The sequence below is a fragment of the Setaria viridis genome, chromosome 8 (assembly GCF_005286985.2).
Source record: "Setaria viridis chromosome 8, Setaria_viridis_v4.0, whole genome shotgun sequence".
In the NCBI taxonomy this organism is placed as follows: Eukaryota; Viridiplantae; Streptophyta; class Magnoliopsida; order Poales; family Poaceae; genus Setaria; species Setaria viridis.
The window spans coordinates 38,349,352-38,376,841 of record NC_048270.2 but is presented as its reverse complement, the minus strand read 5'-3'; the positions used below and the strand labels follow the sequence as shown (position 1 = coordinate 38,376,841).

The 27,490-nt window shown below is 47.8% G+C and overlaps 3 protein-coding genes and 1 non-coding gene across 4 annotated transcripts; 2 read left to right on the top strand and 2 right to left on the bottom strand.

Annotated features, from left to right (window-relative positions):
* Positions 1-10,745: 10,745 nt before the first annotated feature.
* Positions 10,746-12,427, bottom strand: LOC117834638 (probable E3 ubiquitin-protein ligase ARI7). The gene is made up of 2 exons (XM_072290333.1): positions 11,893-12,427; positions 10,746-11,772 (listed from the first exon to the last, which is right to left on the bottom strand). Exons 1-2 carry the CDS (start codon positions 12,342-12,344, stop codon positions 10,770-10,772), a joined length of 1,455 nt encoding a protein of 484 aa, XP_072146434.1. The 5' UTR covers positions 12,345-12,427; the 3' UTR covers positions 10,746-10,769.
* Positions 12,428-14,851: 2,424 nt separating this feature from the next.
* On the top strand, positions 14,852-14,993 carry LOC117834917 (small nucleolar RNA Z247). The gene has a single exon (XR_004635870.1). It is a non-coding gene; the product is annotated as a small nucleolar RNA Z247 (small nucleolar RNA).
* Positions 14,994-21,256: 6,263 nt separating this feature from the next.
* LOC117834116 (uncharacterized) lies at positions 21,257-23,261 on the top strand. The gene is made up of 3 exons (XM_034713735.2): positions 21,257-22,261; positions 22,351-22,421; positions 22,516-23,261. The coding sequence occupies exons 1-3, from the start codon at positions 22,033-22,035 to the stop codon at positions 23,203-23,205; spliced, it is 990 nt and encodes a 329-aa protein (XP_034569626.1). The 5' UTR covers positions 21,257-22,032; the 3' UTR covers positions 23,206-23,261.
* Positions 23,262-25,345: 2,084 nt separating this feature from the next.
* Positions 25,346-26,823, bottom strand: LOC117834637 (uncharacterized). The gene is made up of 2 exons (XM_034714174.2): positions 26,302-26,823; positions 25,346-26,214 (listed from the first exon to the last, which is right to left on the bottom strand). The coding sequence occupies exons 1-2, from the start codon at positions 26,821-26,823 to the stop codon at positions 25,699-25,701; spliced, it is 1,038 nt and encodes a 345-aa protein (XP_034570065.1). The 3' UTR covers positions 25,346-25,698.
* Positions 26,824-27,490: the final 667 nt, after the last annotated feature.

Below are 27,490 nucleotides of genomic sequence, written 5' to 3'. Positions count from 1 at the left end.
GCATTAATTTTAGTTGTCGACGATGCGGCGATGCCCCTCCTTTTTTTACTCCCTCCATTCCAAATTGTAGGTCGTTTTGACTTTTCTAGGTTCATAGATATTATTATGCATCTAGACATAGTCAAAACGACTTACAATTTAGAACTGAGGGAGTATCACAGTACGTGAGCCTAAAGGGAATGAGAACCCCTATATAAAGGACTGTGTATGTGGTTATTTGTTTTTATAAAGAGCAGTCAAATTATGTGGCCAAATTACATATACGGACTATAAAATTATCTTTTCCATTAGATCCACATCTTATAGACATAACTTTACGTGGAACAAATTTTAAGAAGCAAATAAATTTGCACATACCAAATATAACCGAGTATATATGTGATATATATATATATATACACATATATGTAAAAGCTAGCTAATACAGAGAATAGTTCATTTTCTAGAAATTGGTGAAATATTTCTTTTTCTATTTGAGGGAAGTCTGCTGGGACCTCTCCATTTAGCTTTTTGGTTATATGAAACCTGCACTATCCATGAAAGAGTAAGACAAAGTTTTGTTGGTTTGTGTAGGTGAGCATCCATTATTGATATGCATGCCAGATTGGGAGTACAGAAAAGAGTGGTTGTGTGTCTAGGGTCTCATTGATTGGTCGAGCAAGATATTTGATGTGGATCAGCAGGGACGGATCGAGGTAGAAAAAAAAATCAAAGACCTGGCTAAATTCCTCCTAGCTTGTGGATAAGAATTCCTCCCTGCGCGAGCCCCTTCTATTGTTGCTGGAAGCGTGGACGGGCTAGAGGTGGAAGATGAAGGAAAGAAGCCCAACCCTCAAATTTACCTCCGTTGAAGCTTGAAAGGAGGGGCCAGAGGTAGAAGTGAAGGAAAGAAGCCCCTCGTAGCAGTCTTTTTTTAGATCCGCTACTGCATTAGGTTATCAATAATGATGTCCATCAAGCTCTCGATATATGCCAACTCAGTAAAATGAATTCGTGAGAGAGCGCAAATAATTGACACTTCAGTTGTGAAGCCTCATCCAGCTAGCGTACATCCCGGAGAAGAGGCCAGCTGTCCAGAGAAGACAACGATGTGAGGGACCCACGAACCATGAAGTGAATATGGAGGCCAGACGATTTTAGGGAGCCTTTGGTTCCGGCTACTTATTTTTAACACCTATCACATCGAATATTTAGATACTAATTAATTAGAAGTATTAAACGTAGACTATTTACAAAACTCATGACATAGATGGAGGTTAAATGGCGAGACGAATCTATTAAGTCTAATTAGTCCATAATTTGTCACTGTGCTGCTGCAGTAAACATTTGCTAATGATAGATTAATTAGGCTTAATAGATTCATCTTGCCGTTTAGCCTCCATATGTGCAATTAGTTTTATAATCAACTTGTATTTAGTCATCCTAATTAGCCTCCAAATATTTGATGTGACACGGACTAAACTTTAGCTCGAGTAACTAAACGCCCCCTTAATTGTTTCTATAAAAGATTTCAGACCCATGTTTGAAAAATAAGTATTAAAATGATTAAACCAATCCAATCTGTATTGTATCATTGCTTCCCCTGTCTTTTTTTTTTGTTGTAGGCTTTCATCCGTCTGTCTCTAGGCATATGCCAATTCAGCAAAATCTCTGAACAATCTGTCGCTGATACGGCATTACGTGCACTGATAAAAAAAACATGCAGAATACCTGAATTCAAGATATTAAGAAAACATGCATCAGCTGCTATACCATTCAGCGTCAGGAAAAGTAAAGTTTCATGGAGAGGAGGCGTCTTCTGCTACCCATGTTGAGTGGTCAAAGAGGACACGCCCCATCCATCCTTGCAGAAGCCATTGCCCATCCTCACAGTACAGATCAGAAAGTCCTTGTGGTGGTGCTTCTGGACCATATCTTTTACTACTTCTACAATGCTTGATTTCAGGGGCAACTGCCTTAGGCCTGCCCGTTGGTTTCTCACCTGCCACCGCCTATACTTCACAGGGCGGTCCACACGGTCCACGGGTCCAGGCTCTCGCAAGCGATGGCATTCAGTGCCCAACGACCAAGCACAACCTGCTCCAGCAACAATCGAGATTTGCTCTCCCTTGGGATGGTTGCATCCAGGCCGGCACTCTATTTCCTCGATCTGCTCAGCTGGACAGGACATAGGCTTGGGACGGCCTATTACGGTGATTTTCAACTCTGGCAGGCCACCTTCTCTACTGGCTAGCAATTGGAGCAAGCCTGCCCATTGGAACACAAAATGCATACCATAATCCACAATATGCAGCCTGCTCTTACCCACCATGGCCTGCATGATGGTCATTGTGGAGAAACTGAGAGCCACCTTGTTGAAGCAGCAGGCTGCAAAGTAAAGGTTGTAGGCCATGAGCAACTGCCAAAGCTGGCAGCCTGAACCCATGAGCTGGCGCCACCATGAACCTCGCCAGCTACCTCATGGTCTACCTGTGGTGGAACCGTCCGAATTAACTCGACTAAAGCACACACTTAAGTTGCCTAATACGCGATCATGTACTTTAAGCGAGTCAACTTGGTCGTCCGTCAGATTCCTTCCGATAAAATCACTTGATACAGGATCGAGAAAAGCAAGCTCACATGAAGGTGAGTGGTTCTAGAGATTGCAACAGTCCATCCAGAATTAAACAAGTGCATCGATTTATTACAACATAGAGTTCAAAATTCAAACATAATTTGCAGAGTGTTCAAGCAGCGGAAATAAAATGAACGAAAACTAAACGTCGATGCATGATATCATGAAGAAGCCAATCATGACATCACTGACCCCTGACCTCGCCGTCCGAGGAGGGATCCCACTCAACCGTCCAACCCGAAGGGAGCTAAAAAGACCAAGGAACACTTGCAACAACCTCATCCAATTCAACACCTGAAAAGATGTGCCACAAGCAAGACTGAGCGACTACGCTCAACAAGACTTAACTGACCGATGGTACTATTCCACCAACATCTAGACATGCAAGCTTTTTGGCTAGAGGGGTTTATTTTTGCCAAAAGCGACTAGTGTAGATCCCTACTTTCAATATTTTAGCCACAAGTTCTACATTCAATTACCAATCTAAGTTAGCAACTATACTACACAAGCATGGTTTTCCAAGCAATTAATAGCAAGCATCAATATTAATCTCATCCTCATGTTTCATTCTTACTTAGTGTAGCATAGCGATCAAGTAGTCCCAAACTGTGAGAGGCAGACGAATCGATTCGAATTTATTAACCATGCATGGCGAACCTAATCCCACAACATATGCTACTGCTGCGCCGGGTTCACATATATCATGCCGTCCCCATCAATTCGCGGTGTTTTCCAGAGCCCACTTCCTTTGGCATACAATGCCCCAACGGTCCCGGACTCCGCCGTACCGAGGTTGCACTTGTACCCACATGATGCACCATGGGAACCCAGTTCCAGAGACAGCGGGGTAAAGGTCCACGCTGGTTCAATCAGGTACTAGGCTTCCCTATCCCATACTAGGTATGAGATTAGTATTTTCAAACACTTGATCACGAACACTATCACATCTCGATCTTAGTCCATTTTCATTTAAACAGACGAGGCAATCCACCGACCACCAAAACAATGCAAGTAGCCCTACCCCACCCATCATCCTAATAGTTGTTACAAAAAGAAAGCAATCAACTCCTATAACTCGCGAGCAACAGGAAATCACTCGACTTTTACCAGGTCCTATTAAGCATTGCAACTACTCGACATCAAATACTAGTGTTCATATCAAAAGGGTACCTATCTCATGTATCTATGGTTTCAAACAATTCCTGTAACATAAATGCACAAACAAGGCAAACGATTGTATTGCAAGTAATTAAAACATAGGAATTTATGCTTCGGGGCTTGCCTTCAAACTCAGAAGGGGTTAGTGGGGCTTCTGCTTGCTCTTGCTCGAGCTCAACTCCCACTTGATGCAGATCAGCTACAGCTTCTCCTTCTGGCGTCAGGTGCAACTCGTAAGTGTCGTCGGCAACGTTCAACTCTACATGAGATGCAATGCAATGATATGATAACCTTGATTCGATGATCTGAATAGCATTTTCAGAACTTATTGTAAAAGAAACTTGTTTGCAAGGCACATTTATCGATTTTGCAAAAGAACAACACTTTCACAATTTAATCGCGCGATGTTCCTTGATGGTGATTGTGTACACATATATGTGGAGCAAGTTGGCTAAACTTCATATTAGAAAGTTTATTAAGTTTCTGAATGTCTTTTTGTACCTCTTCCAATATATTCTTTTCATTGTTATTCTTACTTAACAATTTCTTTATTGCGTATAAAGTATAATCCAGTTCATCTTCCCAAATTTATTTCATGAACCACACAGCAACAAAAGATGATGAAACTTTACTAGTAACCTAACCTTGTTATTAATAAGCTGCTGTAAAAGTTTTGGGTCCATTAAAGGTGCACAAAGATAGTTAAAATTACTTTATTAGCGTAAGGTAGAAAGTATGTAACCATTTTTAATTGTTCCAGAGGTGATATTCATGTTTTGGTGAATTTTTCAAAATTTTTAGAGAAGGACATCTATTTTCCATATATTAATCCTATTTATCTTTCTCTAAAAGGAAAGTGGCTTTTCTTCCTGTTTCTGACCAAGTTCCATATTTTTCCTACAAAACACAGTTCATCACTGAGCTACTCCCGGTGGTTTTACATTTTTCATCTTCTTTGGATTGAAACTTATGAAAACAAGGAAAATTTACCTACCGATTTCAATTAATATACTAAAACAGTGACTTAACTATCTGAGCTAGGCTCTAATTCATTTTTACAAGCTTCTATACTCAGAAACACACACTTCAGAGTTGGATTTATCTTTTTAGAATTTTTCCTTGATTTATAATGAATTAAATAGCCTACACATGAAATAAATCATAACTGCAACATTTCTACAGTGACAGGTGCGAAATTTATTTTTATCCGAAAGTAGACAGCACAATGAGTCCAACAAAATTAATTTGACAATTTTCTAAAGTTTCTACGAGTTTTGGTGAATTTTCCAAGTTAAACGAATTTTCTGCCGATTTAAAACAAATAACCGAAACAAACTTACAATATAACCCTTACGTCTACGGTTTAATTGCGCAGGGGTTCCTAGATTTTGCGCCTACACCCCTGGACAGATTCCACCTTCAAACATAAAACTAGCCATTTAACCCATAACCCCCTGACTCTCTTTTCTTTTCACAACCGTGCCCTCGCCCTTCTTCCTCGGAACAGATCGCACAGGACGGCAGGTTGCGAACAGCACAGGCGCACGACCGGCCAGGGACAGGGGGAAACGGCGCAGCAGCACTAGGGGCGGGCGGTGGCGCCATTCCCCAAGGTCAGGGGATTCCCTGAGCAGCGTAGATGGGGAAGAAGGGGGCAGCACATAGGAGCTCCGCGGGCGGCGAGGAACGCCGTCGACATGAGCGGGAACGAGCACGGAAAGTTGAGCCAAGAGGAAAATGAGCACAAGCATGAAGATCCGTGTCTTATTGTGGTTCCGTTTGGGTGGTTGGTTGATGACGAGGATGGCTGGAAGAGGGGCGTCCACCGTGGGGTAAAGATCCGCGACGACGGGTCTATGCGCCGGCGAGCTGGCTGCTAGAACTTGCTTGGCGGCGGCTTGGAGGGCTTTGGTGAGGCACGGGTGGCACTTAGGATCGCTCAGGGGGTAGTTGCGAGGCGTAGACATTGGGTTTCCATGGCGGGGTGTGTGGCAGTGTGCTGAGCGGGAGCAGAGCAAGGCGGTGGCAAACGCAAGGAGGTTGGGCGAGGAGCTCAGGCGGGGCGTTGGTGCCTTTTATAGGCCAGGCAGGTTGCGGAGGAGCCGGGCGGAGCCAACGGACGGGCGAGACGTGTCTGGGCAGCGCTGGGCGAAGCTGCGGTGTAGAGCCATTGGCGCGGACGGGCGCGGCAGGCGAAGCTGGCTGCCACTGGCGAGGAGCAGGTGTGCACGGGTGAGGAGGGGTTGTCGGAGTGCTGGTTGGCGGAGCAGCGCATGTATGCTGTTGCTGTCGCGACGCCGATTGGCGGGGAGGAGTGGGCCGGCGACTGCGGGGGCGCCATTGGCGGCAGGCGCGGAGTTCGCGCGCGGATTGGTGGAGGGTGCGGCTCTGGCAGGGGAGGGATAAGCTCATCGTGGGATTGGGCAGCTGGGTGCGCGAGTTGTCAAGTCGCAGCTACCAGTTGGGTGACGGCGAGGTGCTGGTGATGTCGCGCCATGGGGCGACGTCGCATGGGCGGCTCGGCGTGGGCGCACTCTGGCGTGAGTAAATCGCGGGACAGGTTGAAGAGCCGGTCTTCGGGCACAATTTGTTCACAAAGCGTGAACTGCACACCCTTTTCCCCCTTTACAAAACTTGTAGGCCTCAAGTCCAAGTTCAATACTTGTAAAAGGTTCGAGTTCAAAATCGAAGTGGATTTGAAGATACAGGGGTTCAAACTTCGGCAGAACGCCGGCTCAGATTTGGTGATTTTCAGCGTTTTGGTCAACTCTGACTCAGATTTTGAATGGTTTCCATTTTGAATTGGGCCAATGTGTAATGGAAGCAATTGTTCTTTGGTCTCAGGAATCCAACTTCTACTAAGGGTCTGACTTGAGTTTAGGTAAAGATTTGTGAGATAAAAGGTTGCAAAGTTAAGGAAAACCATAAATTTCCGGACGAGTTTTTGGAGGACTTCAATGTACTCCTGTTGTGATTTTAGTTTTTGACCTTCTTCGACTCAAATTCAAACAAAATTCTAATTACAAAAGTTGTTGGCAAAGATGAGTTCTACAACTATTAGTTGGATAAATCTTCAAGTTCTTATATAAAAATTTTAATTATGGCCTAATTACTTGTTAAGCTCTTTAGGGGCAAAGGGGTCTTTTCACTTGGGTAATTGCTGCTCATTGCTTCACTTAGGCTCTAATGGCTTCACTTAGGATTAATTAAGATTTAATTAACCTAGGTTGTTACACTACCTCTCCCTCGCCAGCCGCGGCTCATGTGCACCTAGATCTGCGCTGGCACCGGAGCCGTGATCACCTCCATCAAGAACTTCCCGGACGACGGCCGTGGTGCTTTGCTCGGCTTGCTCAAGGGATGCGTCGGCCTCAGCAGCGCCATCCTCGCGCAGCTCTACCTCGCCATCTACGGCCACGGCAACGCTAAGTCGCTCGTCCTGCTCATCACCTGGCTCCCCGCCGCCGTGTCCGTCAATTTCCTTGCCACCGTCCGCGTGATGCTGCCGCCCTATCTGCAGATATTTGGAATTCCAATGCACTGCAGCATTCATGGCAAGCTGAGGCGCGCCGGCAGCGTCTTGTTAGGATTGATCTCATCCGACTCAATCCAACGATTGAATCGGACCCTTTGACCACGTCCTGATCGGGGACGCTCAACTGACCACTGGTCGGCGGGCCTCTTAAAAGGAGAAAGGTGGGGCCGGGGCACGAGACACGAGTTTCACCGCAACCACTAACCCACCGAAGAACCCTAGAAGGCTCCTTCAATTGTGGGCACACTGCGGGAAGCACCGCCACCCGCGCCACTGCCCTGTGGACTCTACCGGCCCATACTACGTCACCACTCCCACGGTAACTTCTTCCTACTCTACCTCCCCTGCCAAGCCCAAAGGTATGGTCCTTCACTTCTCTCTCTCTCTGAATTCTCCAAGTTTATACAATGTCAAACCGAAATCACCCGAAGATCTACACCTAGATGATCCTAATGAGTCTATCACGTCTGTCCTGTACGCCGTCGGAGAGCGGCACTAGCTCTCGTGCCCGCGGCATTTCGACAAACACTTTCCGCGCTCTCTGTCCTGTACGCCAGAGCTAGCGCGGCTCACCTGAAGGATGCACCCTACAAAATTCTGCTCCGGGATCACGCCGCGGCACCGGCAACAGCGTCGCCGCGACCGCTCCTGCTCCGCCATTCCGGCCAGCGCCCAGCACCTGCGCGTGGCCAGCCGTGTGATACCTTGCACGCGTCGCCTCTGTCTCGTGCGTCTCTCGACCGCGCGCGTGCAGTAGGAGCCCCAGATAAAGGAGCGGGGCCGGCGAGCGGCGGAGCTCCGGCGAGCAAAGCGAGCGGCGTGACTGGCGTCCATGGACCTGGACTGGTCAGGGTCAACAAGTCTGACGAGGAAGAGGCAGAGACTCGCTTGCGATTCAGTCGATATGGGCCGTTCTCAACGGACGGCTGGAAGGCCACCAGGGGTTGGACGGTATTTGAAACACCGTCCAGCCCCGGACGGTATCTCAAACACCGTCCGGCCCCTGCAGCCGCCAGACCGCCGCACGCCGTGGCTCGCCCCAGCGCCGGCGAGTCCCGGCGGCGCCCGCCTCCTATGTCCTTCCTCCTGGAGACCCTGCCGCCCCGCCCGCACCCATGCACTGGCGTCGCGCGCTCATGTGGGACGGCGAGCGATCAACATGGTCGATTCGAACTTGCACTGAATTGAAGCTGGCTGTGCGCGACGATCGCGGCAGCCTGTCCTCGCTCCCGGACGATGCGCCGCGCGAGATCCCCATCCGTGTGCGAGGAATGGCGCGACCTCACCTCGGAGGCCAGCTTCCTCCGCGCCCACGCCGGCCGGCCTCCTGCACATCAACCGCGATGAACGAAATCCTGCTGTGCACGGGCGGGACAGTTCGATCATGCAGGAGCATGCAGACGATGGTCGGGCATGCGAGCTGTGCCTCCTCGCTGGCGTGGGCGCGTGCCGCCGAGCACGACGACGACGGGCGCTCCGGCCGCCGGGTGCTCGAGGACTACCGAGCTCGGCGCTGGCTGCTGAGTTGGTTGCCTCGACAATGTGATGGGTCGTTATGGTGCAGCGGATCTTCTTCGGAACGGCGCCTCGGACATTTCCTTCCCAGATGAGATGACTGTCCCAACTCCCAACAATGCCGGTGCAGGTGTGCAGCTACGTGATGTTGGACGGCGCAGGTGTGCATTGTGCAGTACATAAGATACGCGCGCACAAGAAGGTGAACGTCCACTATCCATATATAGAGAAAAAAAAATTTCTCACTTGGTTCGACTTCTCCGATCGAGCATGCAATGAATTACAAACAACATGATACAAAGCTGGTGTGCATAGCAAAAAAAACATCTATAAAACTAAAATGACCTATAATTTGAAATAGAGGAGTTGTATTTTGCAAACAAGGTAGGGACAAGATCGATGTTTACTGACATGTCTTAGCTACAGAAACCAAATGTTTTGACAACTGGCTAGGAGGCGTTCAATCAGACAACAAGTGGGAACATACCAAAAATAAGGGGGTGTTTATTTGGTTCCTCTCTAGGACTACAATCTGGACTAAAAGGTGACTAAAGTTTCAAATACCATGATTAAAAGGTGATTAAAATCCTCTAGCCCTCCCACCGCCTCCTAAAATCGACTAAAATATTCGGTTGACACCGCTTACCCCTTCCTACCCACCCTTGCGCCCTCCCACCACCGCCGCGCGCCGCTCGCTTCCCCTGATGCCGCCCGCCGCTCGCTCCCCCCGACGCCAGCGGCCGCTCACTCCCCCTCAACACCGCCAACCGCTCCCCACCCTGCTCCCGGCGCTTCGTCCCGTCCCCATGGCAATGGAGGTGGTGGCGGAGGCGGCACCGTTGCGTCCATCGGCCGGGAATGGGCCGCCTGGAGGCGCTACCCCATGTGGTGGGGCCGAGGACCAAGGGGCGGCGACGGCGGCGGGTGACAGTGCCGTGGAGCCTCCCGCCGATGCTGCCTCGCCGGGCCCAGCACGCTACTGCACTCCAACTCCCACCGCAGCATCCTGGAGATGCCCCGCCACATGGAGGAGGTGGCCGCCGCGGCACGCGCCACCACCACCTCCGATCAGGGCAAGTGACGGCCCCTGCTTCGTCGCCGATGGAGGATGGAGATGATGGAGATGGTAGAAGGAAACCAGTGAGGGGGTAAGAAGGCTCTTTGTTCAACAGTATTTATGGACTTTAGTTCATTTTAGTCCATGGAACCAAACAGCCATTTTATTCCACTTTAGTCCATGGATTAAACTTTAGTCCAACTTTAGTCCATGGACTAAAGAACCAGACACAGGCCTAAATCTGTTCAAGTTGATTTCATTTGGGGATGCACTAATGAACTAAAATCATCTCTCCTTGCTAGATGCAATAGCACAGAAGTTTAACTATGTTTTTGTGGTGAAGCTTCCTAAAAAATGTACTAGTTCACTTTTGAATTGTTCATTCATGTTGCTAAGTGGTAAATAACGGCATGTTTAACCGATGTTTCAAGCCCGCCATCCATTTGTCCCAAAACTTTATGAAAGCAATTTACAAATGATGCCAGTGAATAAGACTGAGAAAATTTGTTAAACCTAAAACTATTACCTCATTTTCAAACTACTATGACTTCTAGATCTTGTTTCAAAAAATCCACAACTATTTTGACATATGTAAGAAAAAAACTACAATCTTGTGACCATATGACAATGGGAGTTACCGAATTTTGTGCTAGCTATTGCTTGGTACCACACAATGCAAGAACCGGAGCAGTAAAAATAATGATAATATAGCTTCTAATAAAGAAGTTATACGGTATGAAGCCAAATTGCAATCTTTTGAGTGTAACAAAACTAAATTACCCTAACTAAATATGGTCCAAACTAAGAGTATAAAGAATGACTGAAGTAAAGCTGAAGCGCTCTAGTTCTGATGAAGTACCCATCCATGCATTGCATCCATCCATGCCTGGCTAGTTCAATGACTTGAACTCGGGAAGGTCGGTCGTCTCGAATGCCTTCACAAGGTTGCCCATGAACTGTTGCGTCGCCTTGGTGTGGTCTTTGACCTTGGCCTGGTAGTAGCTCAGCAGGTCAAGGACGATGGTGCGCTCGGCGCTGGAGCAGAAGATCTCCCTCCTCTCCAGCTCGGCGGCGTCGTGCAGCTGGTCCAGCCGGGAGTTGGCCTGGTCCAGCAGGTGCTCGAACAGGCCGCGCTTGGCCGCGTCGCGCACTGGGTCCAGGTAGTACCCGTACGCGTACGCCCACTTGAGCACCCGCCGGCCGTGGGCGATCTGCTCGTACGCCTCGTTGAGGAAGGCGAAGTTCGTCTCGTTAAGCTCCACCATGGCGGCGATCCTCCTGATCTCCGAGCTCTCAAGCTCGTCCATGTCCTGGCGCACTTTCTCCAGCGACGTGTAGTTGGCCACCCACCGCTCGTAATGGTACAGGTACCTGTCCAGCGACATCTGGGCATGCCTCCTCCGCTGCTCCTGCTCCTCCCGGCTGCTGCCACCACCGTCGCCGTCGCCGTCGGGAGCTCCTCCCTGCCCGAATCCCCGGCAGCGCCGGTGGTTTTTCCACGGGTCCAGGCAGACCCAGCAGAACTCGTAGCCGCAAGGAGGGAGGCAGGTCATGTGCATACACCCCTGATTCTTCTCGATCGGCCGCCGGCATTGGGGGCAGAGCTTTGTGTTGAGAAGCACCCAGTTGGCGGTCGCCGAGTATGAGCTGTTCTTCTCCAGCCACGCGCGCACCGTGTCGCACGACACCGGCCGGTGCGCCTCCTCGCCGCAGCGCCAGCAGAAGCCGTGCCGGCACGCGCAGAACACGTCCGCCGCCGCGTCGGCGTTGCCGTCGCCGTCGGCGCCGCCCACGTACTCGACGGCGAGAGTGCACCCGGGCGCCGGGCACCACTTGATCCGCCCGGAGCCCTCCTCCACGAACGACCGGAGCGCGAACCGCGCGTACCGGTCCCTGTCCTCGGCGCCGGCCGCCGCGTCGACGAGCTCCCTGACGACAGCGGCGGAGCAGGAGGTGTCCGGGCACCGCAGCGACAAGCACCTCGCGCCCTCGTCCAGCGCTGCGCCGATGTACCCGCGCCAGCACTCGCCGCAGTAGAAGTGGGCGCACCCCGCCGATCGCATCTGGCCGGCGGGGTACTCGGCGAAGCAGATGGCGCAGGAGGCCTCCGCCGCGCTGAGCGCCATCGGCACGGGGACGCCGTCCGCTGGCAGGCCGACGGCGTCGCGGATGCGGCGGTCGTCGGAGAACCACCGCTCCTCGACTCTCCCTTCGTTCCACTTGAAGTGGCGCAGCACGGTGGCAGCGAAGCCCAGCGGGAACGACAGGAGCTCGGCGACCTTAGCCATCATCTTTTCTTGCCCGCGACGCACTTCATCCTCTGTGAGAACGATGTGATCCTTCATTTTCTTGTCGCAGTTGTCGACGTACCCATCGATTTCATCACCGTCGCAATCATCGTCGAAGTAGTACTCCTCGCCGGAGCTGCCGCCATCGTTGCAATCCATGGTGCCGTCGCTGCTCATCTCGTCGGCTGCAACTCTGTTGGAACCGTCGCCATTAGACGTCACGTCACGGGGTGCTTGCCGATGGCGGCAACCCTAATAGAGGCCGGTATGTTCGCCCTATGGCAACCCTGATAGAAGCCGATATATATCTTTATAGTATAGATTAGCAATAATTGTGAATAATGGGCTCACGTACGCAGGAGCCTGTACATGGCCCATGGAAGCGGTACCCGTCTTTTTTGGTTTTCAATTTTTTTTTAAGATTCTAGGTCCTGGTAGAAAATTTCAAAATACGAACATCCCATCACGCTGGCGCATACACGTCTTGACACCAAAATAGTTTGGCATCAAAGTCGTTGCGCTACTGACACGGATGCTGACATGGAAGGGGGCTTGACGCCAGTATGAATGGCACTAAGCTCGATGCCGAGCTGTTACGATATGACTCTCGACGTTTGAAATGAGTATAATTGTTCCAAAAAAAAAGCAACAACCACACTGTACGTCGACAAGGCCTGGGTTTGAACCTAATGCTCACTCCTTTTTTCTACATTATTGTTCCGTGGGATTTTTTTTCAACGCTTAGAAAATGTAGAAAGAAGGGAGCAACGAGCGGTGGCAACAAGCACTATAGATCGATTGTACGTGTTTCCTTTGGAACTGGGAGCGGAAGACGAAGCGATCCCATGCGGATTCGATTTCTACTGCTACAGTTACGTTTCATTGGAAATTACGACGGCGCTTCGTCTTTGTTTGAGATTCCTAGGGACGTGAGACGGATCGGAAGCATGCCCTTTACTCCTGCAGTTACGTTCGTCGGAAATCACCACGCGCCGCTTCGGCTTCGCCATTAAAACGTAGGACGTGAGTCTTCTACTACCTCCGATCCGTCTTCAATGTCAGCGGGCTATTCTTTTTTCAATGAGCTTACAAAAATGTAGAAAAAAAAGAGTGAGCACTGGGATTAATTCCTTACTTACTACTTTGTTCTAAATCTACGCTTAGCCTAACAGCTTGGCGCCAAGGAAGCGCCAAGCTCGATACCATCTATGATGACATCAAGCCCCTTCCATATCAGCACCCACGTCAACAACAGTGCAACGACCTAGACGTCAACCACCCTAGCACCGAGATGTGTAAGCTTAGTTTCAGTGTGGATGACACCAAGCTAAAAATCTATATTTTGAAATGTTTCCGTCAGGGATCATTTGTGTGAATCTTTAAAAAAAAGTAAAAAACAAAAAAAGACGACGGTACGAGATACGTACACGGCTATATATATACAGTATTCGCCGGCCAGAATGCATGCACGTGGTGTCTCAAATACACACGTATGTACTGCTCAGCAATGTACGTGTGCGTGTCATCTCGAGAAGCCGAGAAGGTGGTGCACAGGCAGCGGTGCGGCAGCCCGACGGCGAACTCGCCGGCCGCCCCTTCTCAGTGATGTATGCGGCAGCGGCCGCCTGGCAAGAAAAAAAAACATCGTCGATGACGATGCATACGGCGGCGCCCGGTGACGAGCGCCTCAGCGGGCAGCAGTCAATGCAAACCCGACGTTCAACAAAGACACATGTGATCACTTGTAGAGAACTAACTTTCAATTCTCCCCTTTTAGTCCTAGTTTAATTTAGATCTAGAAGAAAAAAGATACATCACGTTAGGTTGGAATGGGGAGCGCCATCGATGTACGGCAATGGCCGGCAACTGGCCGGCACAACTCCGGCATGTTAGAGATAGCACCATCATTGTAACCAGTTCAGGTTGTTGAACTCCAATAGAACTTGGTTGTTGTTCAGTCCGGTTCGGTTGATAGAGATAGGATTAGAGATAGATTGTTTCTTGATGTAAAAGACACCAGCTGAACCAGATAACAACAACCTCCTCAATTGTTTCTTACTGAGACTTCTCCCCTATATTAACACGAAGCCGTGGCAATGTCATGATAGGCAACCACATTCTAGTCTTTTACATAGTAACTAGAGCATCTTCTTCCACAATTCATCTGTAGGCCGGCGCCACCCCTTCATCTGTAGGCCAGCACAACACCCCCATCCATGGTGTCATCCTCCACTTCAACTCTGGCACCACTTGGAGCTCCTGTGGCTGAAAAGCTTACAAGGGAGAACTACATCTTGTGGAAGGCTCAATTTCTTCATGTTGTGCATGGTGCACAGCTTATGCGGATCCTAGAAGGGTCCATCAAGGAGCCGGCCAAGACTATGAAATTGGTGAAGGCCGACGTCAAGAAAGAAACAGTCGCGAACCCCGAGTATGACTTATGGGTGGAGCAATTGCTGAGCTACCTGCTCAACTCCATCACCAAGGAAGTGCTTGCACAAGTGGCGGTAGAGACAACTTTAGCAAGAGCATGGAGTGCACTGCAGATAATGTTTGCAGCCCACTCAAGAGCACGTGTGATGAATCTACGCATGCGGCTGTCTACTCTCAAGAAGGGTAGCATGACTTCGTCAACCTACTTCATGAAGATGGTGGATATCAAGGATGAGCTTGTTGCGGTAGGTATTATCAATGATGATGGTGCGATGGCATCTCATATACTTAATGGTCTTGATTTTGAGTACAATCATATTGTCTCTTCGATGCTTGGCCGTGCGGATCCCATCTCCCTGTCCGAATTATATTCCAATCTAATATCTTATGAGCTATGTCTTGAGGCTTACAATCAAGGGGTCAGTACTCATCCTCAGCTAATTTGGCAAATTGTGGAGGCTTTCCACGACGAGGCAACAGAGGATGTGGCAGCAGCGGCCGCAACCATGGGTGCAGTAGTGGTGGCCGCAACTTGCAGAACCATGGCAACGCAAGCAATGGGAATCAGCCAAAGAAAGTCGTCTGCCAAATATCCAATAAAGCAGGCCATGAAGTGCCTAGATGCTGATACAACTGCTGGTTATGGCATCGACACAAACTGGTATGCCAAATATCAGCAAGATTCTAAGGTGGCCGGCGCTGCAACTGCTGGTTATCGCATCGACACAAACAGGTATGCAGATAGCGGAGCCACAGATCACATCATTGGAGAACTTGACAAGCTAACGATCAGAGACAAATATAATGCACGAGAACAAGTTCAAGCGGCAAATAGTTTAGGTATGAAAATTAGTAATATTGTTCATTCAATTTTAAATACCCCTAGCCAAAAATTACATCTAAAAAATATTCTTCATGCTCCTAGTGCCCACAAAAATCTTATCTCTGTCCACAAATTAGCTTCTGATAATAATGCTTTTCTCAAGTTTCATCCAAAATTATTTTTTATCAAGGATCAGGGAATGAAGAAAATTTATCAAGGTAGATGCAAAGGAGGTCTATATCCCCTAGAGTCAAATTCGCCCCAAGGAGGAGTTAGCAAAGAAGTTCATGGAGTCAATAAACTATCCGCGTCTAAGTGGCATAGTCATTTAGGTCATTCTACTTTTTTCTATTGTTCAGCATGTGCTTAGCAATAATAATCTTCCTTGTGATAGCATTACTAGTCCTGAGTCGGTTTTTGATTCATGTCAAATGGCCAAGAGCCATCAACTTCCTTATTCTAGTCCAATAAAATAATCTAGTGCTCCTCTTGATCTCGTTCATTCAGATGTGTGGGGACCTGTGCCTGTTTCCATTGGTCGCCACTCTTATTATGTGAGCTTTATTGATGAATATAGTAGATACACCTGGATCTATCTTCTTAAAAAGAAATCTGATATTTTTCCAAGTTTAGAAGAATTTCCAAAATTTAGTTGAGCACAAACTCAATAAGAAAATTGTGTCAATGCAAACCAACTGAGGAGGAGAGTATGAAAAATGTAATTCTTTCTTTCAAACAATTGGTATAGCGCATCGTTCCTCCTATCCCCATGCACATCAACAAAATGACTTGATTGAAAGAAAACATCACCATATTGTAGAAGTTGGTTTTGCTCTTCTTGCAAATGTTTCTATGCCACTCAAATTTTGGAATCAAGCCTTCTTGACTGCCACTTATCTTATTAATCTTCTTCGTAGCAAGGTTATTCACTTCAAAACTCTTGTTGAGTGCTTGCTTCATGAACAACCATATTATAGTTCTCTTCGCATATTTGGGTGCGCCTGTTGGCCGAATTTGCGACCATATAATCGTCACAAGCTTGCTTTTCACTCTCTTAGATGCACCTTTCTTGGCTATAGTTCCATGCACAGGGGCTTCAAATGCTTAGATCCTTCCTCTAGCCGCATTTACATATCCTGTGATGTTGTTTTCGATGAATCCTATTTTCCCTTTGCACATCTACATCCAAATGTAGGTGCTCTCCTTAGAAAAGAAATTCTTCTTCTACCTGATCATCTTCGTAATCCAGGGGATGTAAATTGTACTGACCATATTACTAATGCTAATGCTCCTGATCTTGTTGATGAAAGCAATGTGCAGGAGCAGTTACATGCAGATTCCTCAAACAACTGGATCCCTGCTAGTGTAGAAAATCCAGGCACCAAATCCCACGCGGATATGCTGACTCCAACGGCCTGCACACGTGCGTATCCCGCGGCTGATTCGCCAGCGCGCGCATCCGTCCCAACTGGTTCCGCCTCCACCAGCCCTGGACTGACACGTTGGGGGGGGGATTGCCTCCGCCTGAGCACGCGGTGCTCATGTCCGGTGTGCCTCTGACAGCTGCTACCCCTGTTTCCGTGTCGGATCCAGTTGGTGCTCCGGGATCTTTTGTGGTGCCAGGATTTGCTGCGGAAACACCTAAGACTGCTACTTCTTTGCCTGGTTCTGGCGCGCCGCCTGGTGTGCCGTCTGGTTCTGGTGATCAGGCACCTCACACTGCTCCTACAACATCTCGGCGACATACCAGACTTCAAAGTGGGATAACAAAGCCAAAACAATTCAAAGATATGATTATATATGGGTTGTTTTCAGCCACCGAAGAGCCACACGATTTTCATGAAGCTTTGAGTGATCCCAGGTGGAAAGCGACTATGCAAGATGAATATGATACTCTCATTAGGAATCAAACTTGGCATTTGGTTCCAGAAAGAAATGGTAGAAATATTATTGATTGCAAATGGGTATTCAAAGTTAAAGAGGAAATCTGATGGTACTATAGACAGATACAAGGCAAGGCTTGTTGCAAAGGGATTTCGACAACAATATGGAGTTGATTATGAAGATACATTTAGTCTTGTTGTGAAAATTGCCACTGTAAGGCTTGTTCTTTCTATTGCTGTATCAAAAGGATGGAATCTCAGATAGCTAGATGTACAGAATGCATTTCTTTGGTGTTCTGAAAGAAGAGGTATATATGAGGCAACCCCAGGTTTTGAAGATAAAGAAGATTCACATGTTGTGTGCAAATTGGACAAAGCCATCTACGGACTGAAGCAAGCTCCTCGAGTTTGGTATGCTAAGCTAAGTTCTAAACTCATTGCTCTTAGATTAGTTTCGTCTAAATCAGATACATCACTGTTTATCTATAAAAAATCGGGTATCATGATTTATATGTTAATTTATGTTGATGATATTATTGTCGCAAGTTCATCTAGTGAGGCAATTTTGGCATTACTTGTTGATCTTAAGAAAGACTTTGCTTTGAATGATTTGGGGGACCTCAGTTATTTCGTGGGAATAGAAGTACATACAGAAAAGGGGAACTTGCTGTTGTCACAAGAAAAGTATGCAAACGAGATTTTGACTTGAGTTGGCATGTTGAATTGCAAACCATCCTCTACTCCATTGTCTGTTAGTGAAAAGCTCTTGAAATATGAAGGAGAATTGTTGAGTTCTCATGATAGTACTCAGTATAGGAGTGTTGTAGGGGCATTGCAATATTTGACTCTTACTAGGCCTGAGCTAGCCTTTTTATTTAACAAAAGTATGTCAGTTTTTGCATGCTCCTACTACTACTCATTGGACAGCTGTGTAAAGAATACTTCAGTATATTAAGTATACTCTAGATATTGGTCTAAATTTTCAAGCGTCTAGCTCTACTTTGGTTAGTGTATTTTCTTATGCTGATTGGGCAGGAAGTGTTGACGATAGGAGATCTACTGGTGGATTTGCTATTTATTTCGTGCCTAATCTGATTTCTTGGAGTGCTAGAAAGCAAGCAACTGTTTCTAGATCAAGCACAGAAGCGGAATATAAATCTATGGCAAATGCTATAGCTGAAATAATTTTGTTGGAATCTTTGTTGAAAGAGCTTGGTATAGTTTCAGATCAGACGCCGATGTTGTGGTGTGACAATTTTGGTGCCACTTACTTATCAGCAAATCTGGTTTTTCATGCAAGAGCTAAGCATATAGAGATTAATTTTTATTTTGTTCAAGAGCATGTTGTTAGTAAACAATTGGAGGTGCGGCTGGTTTCTACTAAGGAATAATTAGCATATGGCTTTACTAAAGCATTATCAAGTAGAATGCTTAAAGACTTCAAGAACAATCTAAATTTCAAAAGAAAGATAAGTTTCGATTGAGAGGGACTGTTAGAGATAGCGCCATCATTGTAACCAGTTCAGGTTGTTGAACTAGGATAGAACTTGGTTGTTGTTGAGTCCGGTTCGGTTGATAGAGATAGGATTATAGATAGATTGTTTCTTGATGTAAAAGACACCAACCGAACTGTTGTGACCCATGCACAGGAGAAGTCAGATCACAACCCGTCAGTGAATGGAGGATGCCTTAGCTTCGGACGACAAGCAATTATGATTCAGACAGTGGGTGGTTTCTTTCTCTATTAACGCGTGTCCGTTACAACAGGGGTGGTCGCCCTTATATAACCTCCAAAAGCGATACATTTACATTCCTCAAGTAACCTGCTCAACTACTACATTCCAGGGATATGCTATACAAAAACGTCATTTCTGTAGTCACCCGCTTCACGTTACCTGATAGCCCCGTGATTTGCGGTCTCTCAGGGCACCGCAAATCACGCCACCATGCCTTCCGTACTCCTTTTCCGTGACCTCGCGGCTCTTATGGTGTTAGCTTCGGATGCCCATGCTCCGTGACCGAAGCCAACCTCCGCGGGCACCTTTGGCGTTGACCTACACATAGAGAAAAAAGGCGTTCCACTCCCAAATGAGGTTATCTGTGGTTAGTGATCAGCCTTCTGTCATGTTTTAGCTTCGCCCGTTTTCCTCAAAGACGAGGCTACCCTAGCCTCGGGATGCAATCTTGACTGCTTGAAGCCAGGGCTTCCTAGCTGAGGTTAGCACCTTGGTTGATGGGCCGAGGTTGGAAACTTTGGCAACTCCGAGGGTGAGGCTTTTCTTGGGCGATCCCCAACGGTAGCCCCTCGTGGGCGAGGTTAGGCACCGACGACCGAACCCGCGAAGGCTTCGCCTAAGAAAAACATCACCCTCGAGCATCGACATTAATCGAGACAACGGTTACCTTTGTGGTGGTGACGTGGTGCCTTTTTACTACGCAACCTTTCATGTTGGACGCGCGGTTAGAGGTGTCTTTTCGCGCCTTTTACCACGGCTATAAAAGGGGACGGGGAGTCGCTGTCATTACTGCAGGCTTGGAGTTGAAAATCGTGAGGTTAGTGTGGTTTGCGCTGTGCTTGATTGTTTTTCGCTATTTTCTGCAGAGGCTTGCGGACTTCGGCTGTGTGGAGGAGTGCGAGGTGGCTCGCATAAGGCAGATTGCTCGACTAATGTCTGCGGAGGAGCTCGCGTCTCGTGCCGAGCCTCGCGGCGAGGCTAAATCTCCTGAGAGTGTCAAACTGTTGTCCGAGGAAGGCGAGGTTGGGAAAGGTGAGGCTCAGTGGTCCCACGGCTGGGTGTACACGGAGTTTGGTTTGACCGGTGATCCGAGCTTGTCTAGTGGCGACACCTCAAGCTCGTCCTCGAGCGGGGAGGAAGAGGCTGGTGAGGAAGTTGAGGGCACTTGTGAGGAGGACAAAGTCGCCGGTGGAGGCGGTGAAGCTGGTAGTGGGGAGGACATTGGGGATGTTGAGGCGAATGTGTCTGAGCTTTTGCCTGGCAAGGAGTGCATTCCGAAAATGCAATTTGGGCGCTCTCTTGTTACGAAGGAGTTGATCAAAGTTTTTGAAGAGAATGAGTACTTCCCCAGTGGTGTCGGAAGGGCCCCCGATGATGAGGTGATTCCGAAGCCCAGGCAAGGCGAGGCGGTGGTTTTTAAGGATTTCTTTGTTGCCGGGCTTCGCTTTCCTTGCGATAGTCACTTGCCAGCTATCCTGCACCGATACCGGGCGAAGCTGCATCATTTAACGCCAAATGCCTTTGTGGCGCTGTCGAAATTTTATTGGGTTCAGTGCACGTTTGGGGCCTGTATTGACGTTGATGGCTTCGCTCGGCTTTATGAGCTGCATATTCAGCAGAAAAGGGTTACCCTCGAGGGAGAAGTTGGGGTATTCGAGAATCACTTTGGGTGTTGTACATTTGCAACTCTCCGGAAGAACGATAAAAAGAATATACCCAGGATTGAGCTTTTTTTCTCAGAAGAATAAGTGGGAAGATGACTGGTTGGACCACTGGTTCTACGTGAAGGTTGAGATGGTCAGGGCCGGGGGTGACGAGGGGTCGGGTTTTCCTTTTTACGCCCCCTTGAATCCCATGGATGCTGCTACCACCCCACCTTTTTCTTGGACCAAGTCTGTTAGGGAATGCAAGGCTGCGTACACTGCAGCTTCGGGCTCAATCGCTGGCCACGATCTTGTGGAAGAATTTATTGCCAGTACGATGTGGCCTCTTTCCGCGGAGCTTCCAATGTTTGAACTTATTAAGAAGTCTGTTACGTGGAAAGGCAGTCCGGTAATTCATGCTAAGATCGCGAAGGGTGTTGTCGAGGCTGATTACGTACGGGACGTTGAAAGGTGTGCCTATGATATTCTTGGGCCCGTGTCCAAGGCCGAGGAGAATTCGGCGAAGCTAGTTGTGAAGCATAACTTCAGGGTGACCCGTATCTTTGAGTTGCTTGGGTTTGTGGTGCCGCCTCGTGAACGAGGTTCGGGGAAAAGGGGGCGCCGAGGGGGAGGTCGAGGTCTTGAGAAGAGGAGGAAAACAGAGAGTGGTGTTGCGACGTCCTCGGGTCAGTCAGCCGCTGCTCGTGAGGCCACCAAAGCGAAGCAGAGGACCTCAAGTTTGGAGCTTCAGCGAAAGAACAAGGAAAAACTTGCGGCGACGACTGGCAGGGTTGCGAAGACACCGTTGACCCTTGCCAAGGAGTTGGTTGCTGAGGCGCCGGCTGCTGCGGGGTCCTCTGGCGAGGCTCGCCTGATTGTTCCTATTTCTATGTGCCCGCCCCGAGTGGCTCCGGAGGTGAAAACGGTGGCATCTCCTGCCATCTCGGAAGCCAAGGCGACCGCGCCTGTTGCAAGTGCAGAGAAGAAGGTGGCGGTGACATTTGCGGGTCCAAGAGTGAAAAACCTGCTCAAAGGGCTCGTTTTGCGCGCGCTCTTCCGAACGATGAATCTCTTTCTCCTGTTGATAAGGCATCCGTTAGTAGCTCCGAAGCCAAGAAGGGTCTGCCCACCGAGAGAGAGAAACTCATGGCAGAATTGGCTAAGGGGAAGGCAAAATTTGTCGATGCTTTCTCAGAAGACCCGAAAGGTCCTTCCTTGGGATCGTAACTACGAAGGCAGGTGAGCACGTGGAGGTTCGGCTGCCTAAGCTTCGCTTTTTTGAATATGACAGCGCTTCATTTGCCTTTTTGAGGGATTTGGAGGAAACTATGGGTGAGGTTTGTAGCGATGCAATTGGTCTGGGATTGCAATTTAGAGGGTTGTGGATGTGGTGCAGATGCCGCTGATGGGTCAGTTGCTCAAAGGGGGGCCACGGGTGTGGGCGAGGCTGGTTCTGCGGTCTTTGAAGAGAGGGGTGAGGTTGGGGCTGGAGGTGATGATGAGAGGGTTTCCGAAGCTGACAAGGGGAAGACTGTAGCCGAGGTGGAGATTGTTGAGAGACTGGCTGAATACGAGGGTGAGCGCCTTCGTTGACTCTTTTTCCCTTTGTTTTATTGTACATCTTTGCTATGCTTTACGCTGACTCTTTTGCATTTTTGTTTCCAGATTTTCAGAAGCTTGTGAGGGGCATGGAGGATGGGGATCTTGCGAAGTTGAATCACGCTCTGGGGAGAAAGGTGAGGTGTCGTGGTTTCTTTGCTATATGGCTTGAAGGTTTCTGTGGAGAATGGCTTCGCTGATTGAACGACCCTCTCTTTGTTTTCTCTGTAGGTCTCTTTTGTTGCTGCTGTCTTCGAGGAGAGGATGGCGTGCCGGGAGAAAGGTGCCCTCGCGCAGGTTTCGCGGCTGGAGGCCAGAGTTGCCCTTCTGGAGAAGGAGAACAAACTTTTGGAAGATATTAAGGGTGAACTTGGCGAAATCAACAAGGTTCTGAAAGAGGATAAAGATGCTCTTATGAAGACTACTCAGGAGCTTGGAGAAAAATATGAGAAGCTGGATGATAAGAATGAAAAGCTTGAGGAGGAGAACATGAGGCTGCGAGGTCAGCTGGAAGATAATGCTAAAGTAATCGAGAAACTTCGGCTCATTGGGGAAAGAGATGCTCGGGCTATTGCGGAGTTGAATCGCTGTGTTGATATTATGGGGCCGGAGCTTGAGCAGAAAACGAAGCTTATCAACGAGGCCGAAGACTTGCTGAAGGAGAAATTCACCACGGTTTACGAGGTGTACAAAGCGTCCTTGGAGGCTTTCGGTGCTGAGCCTTATCCTTGTCCTGTGGATGAGGGGTGCGAGAGAATTTTTGAATGGATGCAGGAGGAGTTTGGGATTTTACCCGAGGTTCTTAGTGGTCTTAACGACTACTCTGCTCTCTTCTGCGCCGAGGGTATCTTTCAACTGCTTGAGAAGGAGGGGTGCGAGCAGGGGCGGAACCAGGATGAACACCTCGAGGGGGCTAAATAGTAGAGATTAAGGGCTAGAGCTAGAAATTAATGGTGACTTAGGCTTTGTCTACAGTATTTTAGAGGTAAAATCGGACTCTCGGGGGGGGGGGGGGGGGGGGGGGGGGGGGGGGGCTGCAGCCCCCTAGCCCCCCCCTTGGATCCGCCCCTGGGTGCGAGTACTTTAGGGTGTGATTGGTTGTCTTCCCTGAGGAGCCTGGCTCGCACCAGGGAACCTGGCCGGCCGGAACCAGGATGTGGGGATGCAATGGGGTCGTGTTTGGTTGTCGTTTGAGTTGAACCAGGCTGCGAAGATACGGTGATTGGTTGCACGTACGAATCTAGAATTCAAAAAACAGACGCTGTTTGGTTGGTCGCATACAGGCAGTTCGAATCACCACTTGCATTGAGAAGGTGAGGTTACCTAGCTGAACAAAGTTTGAGGAAAGTAGAGTTTGTAACTAAACTAAAATTACTTAGACTTTGAAACTAAAACCACAATTATTACAGATTGAACTAAGATAATTAAAGCCTCTAATAACATGAACATATATTTACAGTCCCATTGGGCTTTGTTGATAATAGGTGGAGGTTGCGCCGGTAGCTCAGTAGGTTGAAATTTGGCACCATGAAAAGCTTCCATCACTTCGTCTTTAGTCTTGTACTTCTTGTAGCATGCTCCCTTGAATCCATTGACCTGATCATAGCAAGCCTCCCAACTGCAGTAGACTCCAGTGTGACGACCAACAGTGACAACGTACCACGCCATGTGTTCTGGAAAATGGACGAAACAAAGTATCATTGGCCTTACAAATAAGATGACAACAAGTGCTACATTTCTGAGAACAAGTGCTAAGTATCATTGGCAAACAACAAGTGGTACATTTCAGAGAACAAGTGCTAAGTATCATTGGCAAATAACAAGTGGTACATTTCAGAGAACAACTGCTAAATATCATTGGCAAAGGAAGTAGGTACATGACAACAATTAGCACAGCACAAAGTCGAATTGTATAGTGTAATGAAAACTGACAAGTGCTGACTGAAAAAAAAATGACACATCATTGGCAAAGGGCTAATGCTCAGATTCAGGAACATGTTAGAGGAAGTAGCAAAATGACAGTAATGAGGAAAACACAAAGTCCAACCAAATAACCTGACAAGTGCTAATTTACAGAAAAAAGATTGACAGATCATTGGCATAGGGGTCATGCTCAGATTCAGGTAGAGGTTAAAGGAAGTAGCAAAATGACAGCAATTACAACTCTACAAAGTCCAATTGTACTTACAAATAGTACAGACAACAAGTGCTAAATTTCAGAAAAAATAATGACATATCATTGGCAAAGGGCTCATGCTCAGATCATTAGATGAAATAATATTGCAAAATGACATGATTTAGGACATAATTGAGATAAATGACTGAATCAGGAATGTAATGCTGATGATAAAAGGCCAATGACCTGAAATTCTGAATTATATGCAAGAACAAGTGCTAAAATGACATTAATGGGGACAACAGAAGCTATGCAACATCAAAACAGCAGGAACATTGACAAGGCAGCACAAGTACCTGCACAAACTTGGGCATATGGCATGACATGAAAGCAACAAAGAAAGGGCAGGCACTACAGCACCTCATAGGCAATGGCCATATGCTCAGAAAAAAAATGACAGATCATTGGCAAAGGGCTAATGCTCAGATTCAGGAACAGGTTAAAGGAACAGGTTAAAGGAACTAGCTCAAAGTAGCATTGGCCTTAGAAATAACCAGAATGTAGCACAGGTGCTGCATTAGATGAAATAATGTTGCAAAATGACATGTTTTAGGACATAATTGAGATAAATGACTGAATCAGGAATGCACTGATCATGATAACAGGCCAATGACCGCAAATTGTGAATTATATGCAAGTAGAAGTGCTAAAATGACAGTAATGAGGAAAACAGAAGCTATGCAACATCAAAACAGCAGCAACATTGACAAGGCAGCAAAAGTACCTGCACAAACTTAGGCATATGGCATGACATGAAAGCAACAGAGCAAGGGCAGGCACTAGATCAGCATCATATGCTCAGAATGAAAATAACAACAACTCAACAGCAACCTCATAGGCATTGGGCATATGCTCAGAATGAAAATAACAACAACTCAACAGCAACCTCATAGGCATTGGGCATATGCTCAGAATGAAAATAACAACAACTCAACAGCAACCTCATAGGCATTGGGCATATGCTCAGAATGAAAATAACAACAACTCAACAGCACCATCATAGGCAATGGGCACATGCTCAGTCATCACCAGTCACACAGTCATCACATCTGATGAATCATTGTTCAGTCACAACTCATCTACCAGGAGGCACCTAACAGAATAGGGTCAGCCAGACTGCACAAAAGAATCAAGGAGTGGACCAGGAGGCTCATGCACAAAAAGAAGCCACCATCTGATCAGCAGTCACTGCACAAAAGAATAGTCACTGCACAAAAGTAGGCCTGTGCACTAGAGCCTCAGTCCATGTAGAAGTGCTTTGCCAAGTAGGTCTTCAACCACAGCACCCTATGGGAATCATTCATCTTGACAAATGCAGTACCATGAGCCTTGTTGCCAAGAAGGTGTTCATAGGCAGACATCAGTTCTTCATAAGTGAAACCAGGCATGAACATGATAGCATCATAGAGATCAGGGTGCACATCCTCTACCTTGGTCTGAATAATGGCATTGGCAACATTGTTAACAGCTTCAGTCATACCTTGCATCACCAAAATGTCCCCCTCACTAAGCATGGACCTCTTCCTCTTGTTCCCTCCTTCTGAACCCAGAGGACCAGCAGGTTGTCCCTTACCTGCCATATCATCCAGCTTAATGTGGTCATTCTCTGAATCTGCAAAGTCAGAAGGGGACCCCAAAGGTTCACTGGATCCCATAGCATATTTCCCTGTTGCCAACCCATTCCCAAAGATCACCTCCATCTGCCGGTAGTTCTCAATGGGCTTGTTCAACAGCTCAGCATCCTTTGGGTGTGCCTGAAATGCAAAGAACAGAAGCTATTAGTTCATATTGACAGCTAGCACAAACAATGTATAATAAGCAGTGCAAAAAATGACACTTACCTGCACATGGCCCTTGTAGTGGTCATCCTCCAAAGTGATCATGAAGTTGTCATCATCCCACAGTGCACCACTCAGCTCTCTCAGCTTGATCACCCTGACCCACCTCTGTCTCCACTTCCTCAAGTGGTTGTAGACCTGAGTCCCTGTGACCTCAAGCCCTGAGAACTCAACCACACTCTTGGCAACTTGGTTCAAGTGCACTTCCTTGAACCCTTTGTCAGTTCTGACACCAGTAGAGATCAGTTCACAGAAGCGGCGTAGCACAAATGCTGACATCACATTAGTCCACCTCATGGCAGCCCTGGGTTGCTGCCCAGCACCACCATGTCCTGCAGCCAGGTCTCCAGCAGCTGCGGCAGCCTGGGCACCAGCTTCAGGTGCAGCCTGGGCAGCAGGTTGAGCTGCACCCTGGCCGCCAGCAGCTGCGACAGCCTGGCCACCAGAATGGATGGCAGCTTGGGCAGCAACCTCAGCAGCCTCAAGTTCCTCCAGCAGGTCAAACTGACCATTCACTTGTGCCATGTCCTAGTAAACATCATTGCATGTTGCCCATTGCCTCAGGAACCAGTAAAACATCATTGCATACAGCCCAATGCCTTATGTACAAGCAATATGTATAGAACAATGCATATACAAACAATAATAACATAGCATCATTGCATATAGCCCAATGCTTCATGGACAACTACCAGCAATAACAGATCATCATAGCATATAGCCCAAAGCCTCAAGGACAACTACCAGCAATAACAGATCATCATAGCACATAGCCCAAAGCCTCATGGACAACTACCAGGAATAACAGATCATCATAGCATATAGCCCAAAGCCTCATGGACAAATACCAGGAATAACAGATCATCATTGCATATAGCCCTAAGCCTCATGCACAACTACTAGCAAGCATATATCATCATAGCACACTTGTCCAAGAGTCAAAGTAAGGAAGAAACAGGAGTAACAGGTCATCATAGCATTGTTGTCCAAGCCTCAAAGTGAGAAAGAAAGAGGAATAGCACAAACATCATAGCATTGTTGTCCAAGCCTCAAAGTGAGAAATAAAGAGGAATAACACAAACATCATAGCATTGTTGTCCAAGCCTCAAACTGAGATAGAAAGAGGAATAACAGATCATCATAGCATTGTTGTCCAAGCCTCAAACTGAGATAGAAAGAGAAATAACAGATC

What these genes read in the sequence shown, in the direction of transcription:
- LOC117834116 (XM_034713735.2), top strand. Translation starts at nt 22,033, where the DNA reads ATGCAATTGGTCTGGGATTGCAATTTAGAGGGTTGTGGATGTGGTGCA. An exon ending in GAGACTGGCTGAATACGAGG is followed by an intron (nt 22,262 to 22,350) that starts GTGAGCGCCTTC and finishes TTTTGTTTCCAG; the next exon opens with ATTTTCAGAAGCTTGTGAGG. An exon ending in ATCACGCTCTGGGGAGAAAG is followed by an intron (nt 22,422 to 22,515) that starts GTGAGGTGTCGT and finishes TTTTCTCTGTAG; the next exon opens with GTCTCTTTTGTTGCTGCTGT.
- LOC117834638 (XM_072290333.1), bottom strand. Translation starts at nt 12,344, where the DNA reads ATGAGCAGCGACGGCACCATGGATTGCAACGATGGCGGCAGCTCCGGC. An exon ending in TGCGGCGAGTGCTGGCGCGG is followed by an intron (nt 11,773 to 11,892) that starts GTACATCGGCGC and finishes CGCCGAGGACAG; the next exon opens with GGACCGGTACGCGCGGTTCG.
- LOC117834637 (XM_034714174.2), bottom strand. Translation starts at nt 26,823, where the DNA reads ATGGCACAAGTGAATGGTCAGTTTGACCTGCTGGAGGAACTTGAGGCT. An exon ending in ACTACAAGGGCCATGTGCAG is followed by an intron (nt 26,215 to 26,301) that starts GTAAGTGTCATT and finishes TTTGCATTTCAG; the next exon opens with GCACACCCAAAGGATGCTGA.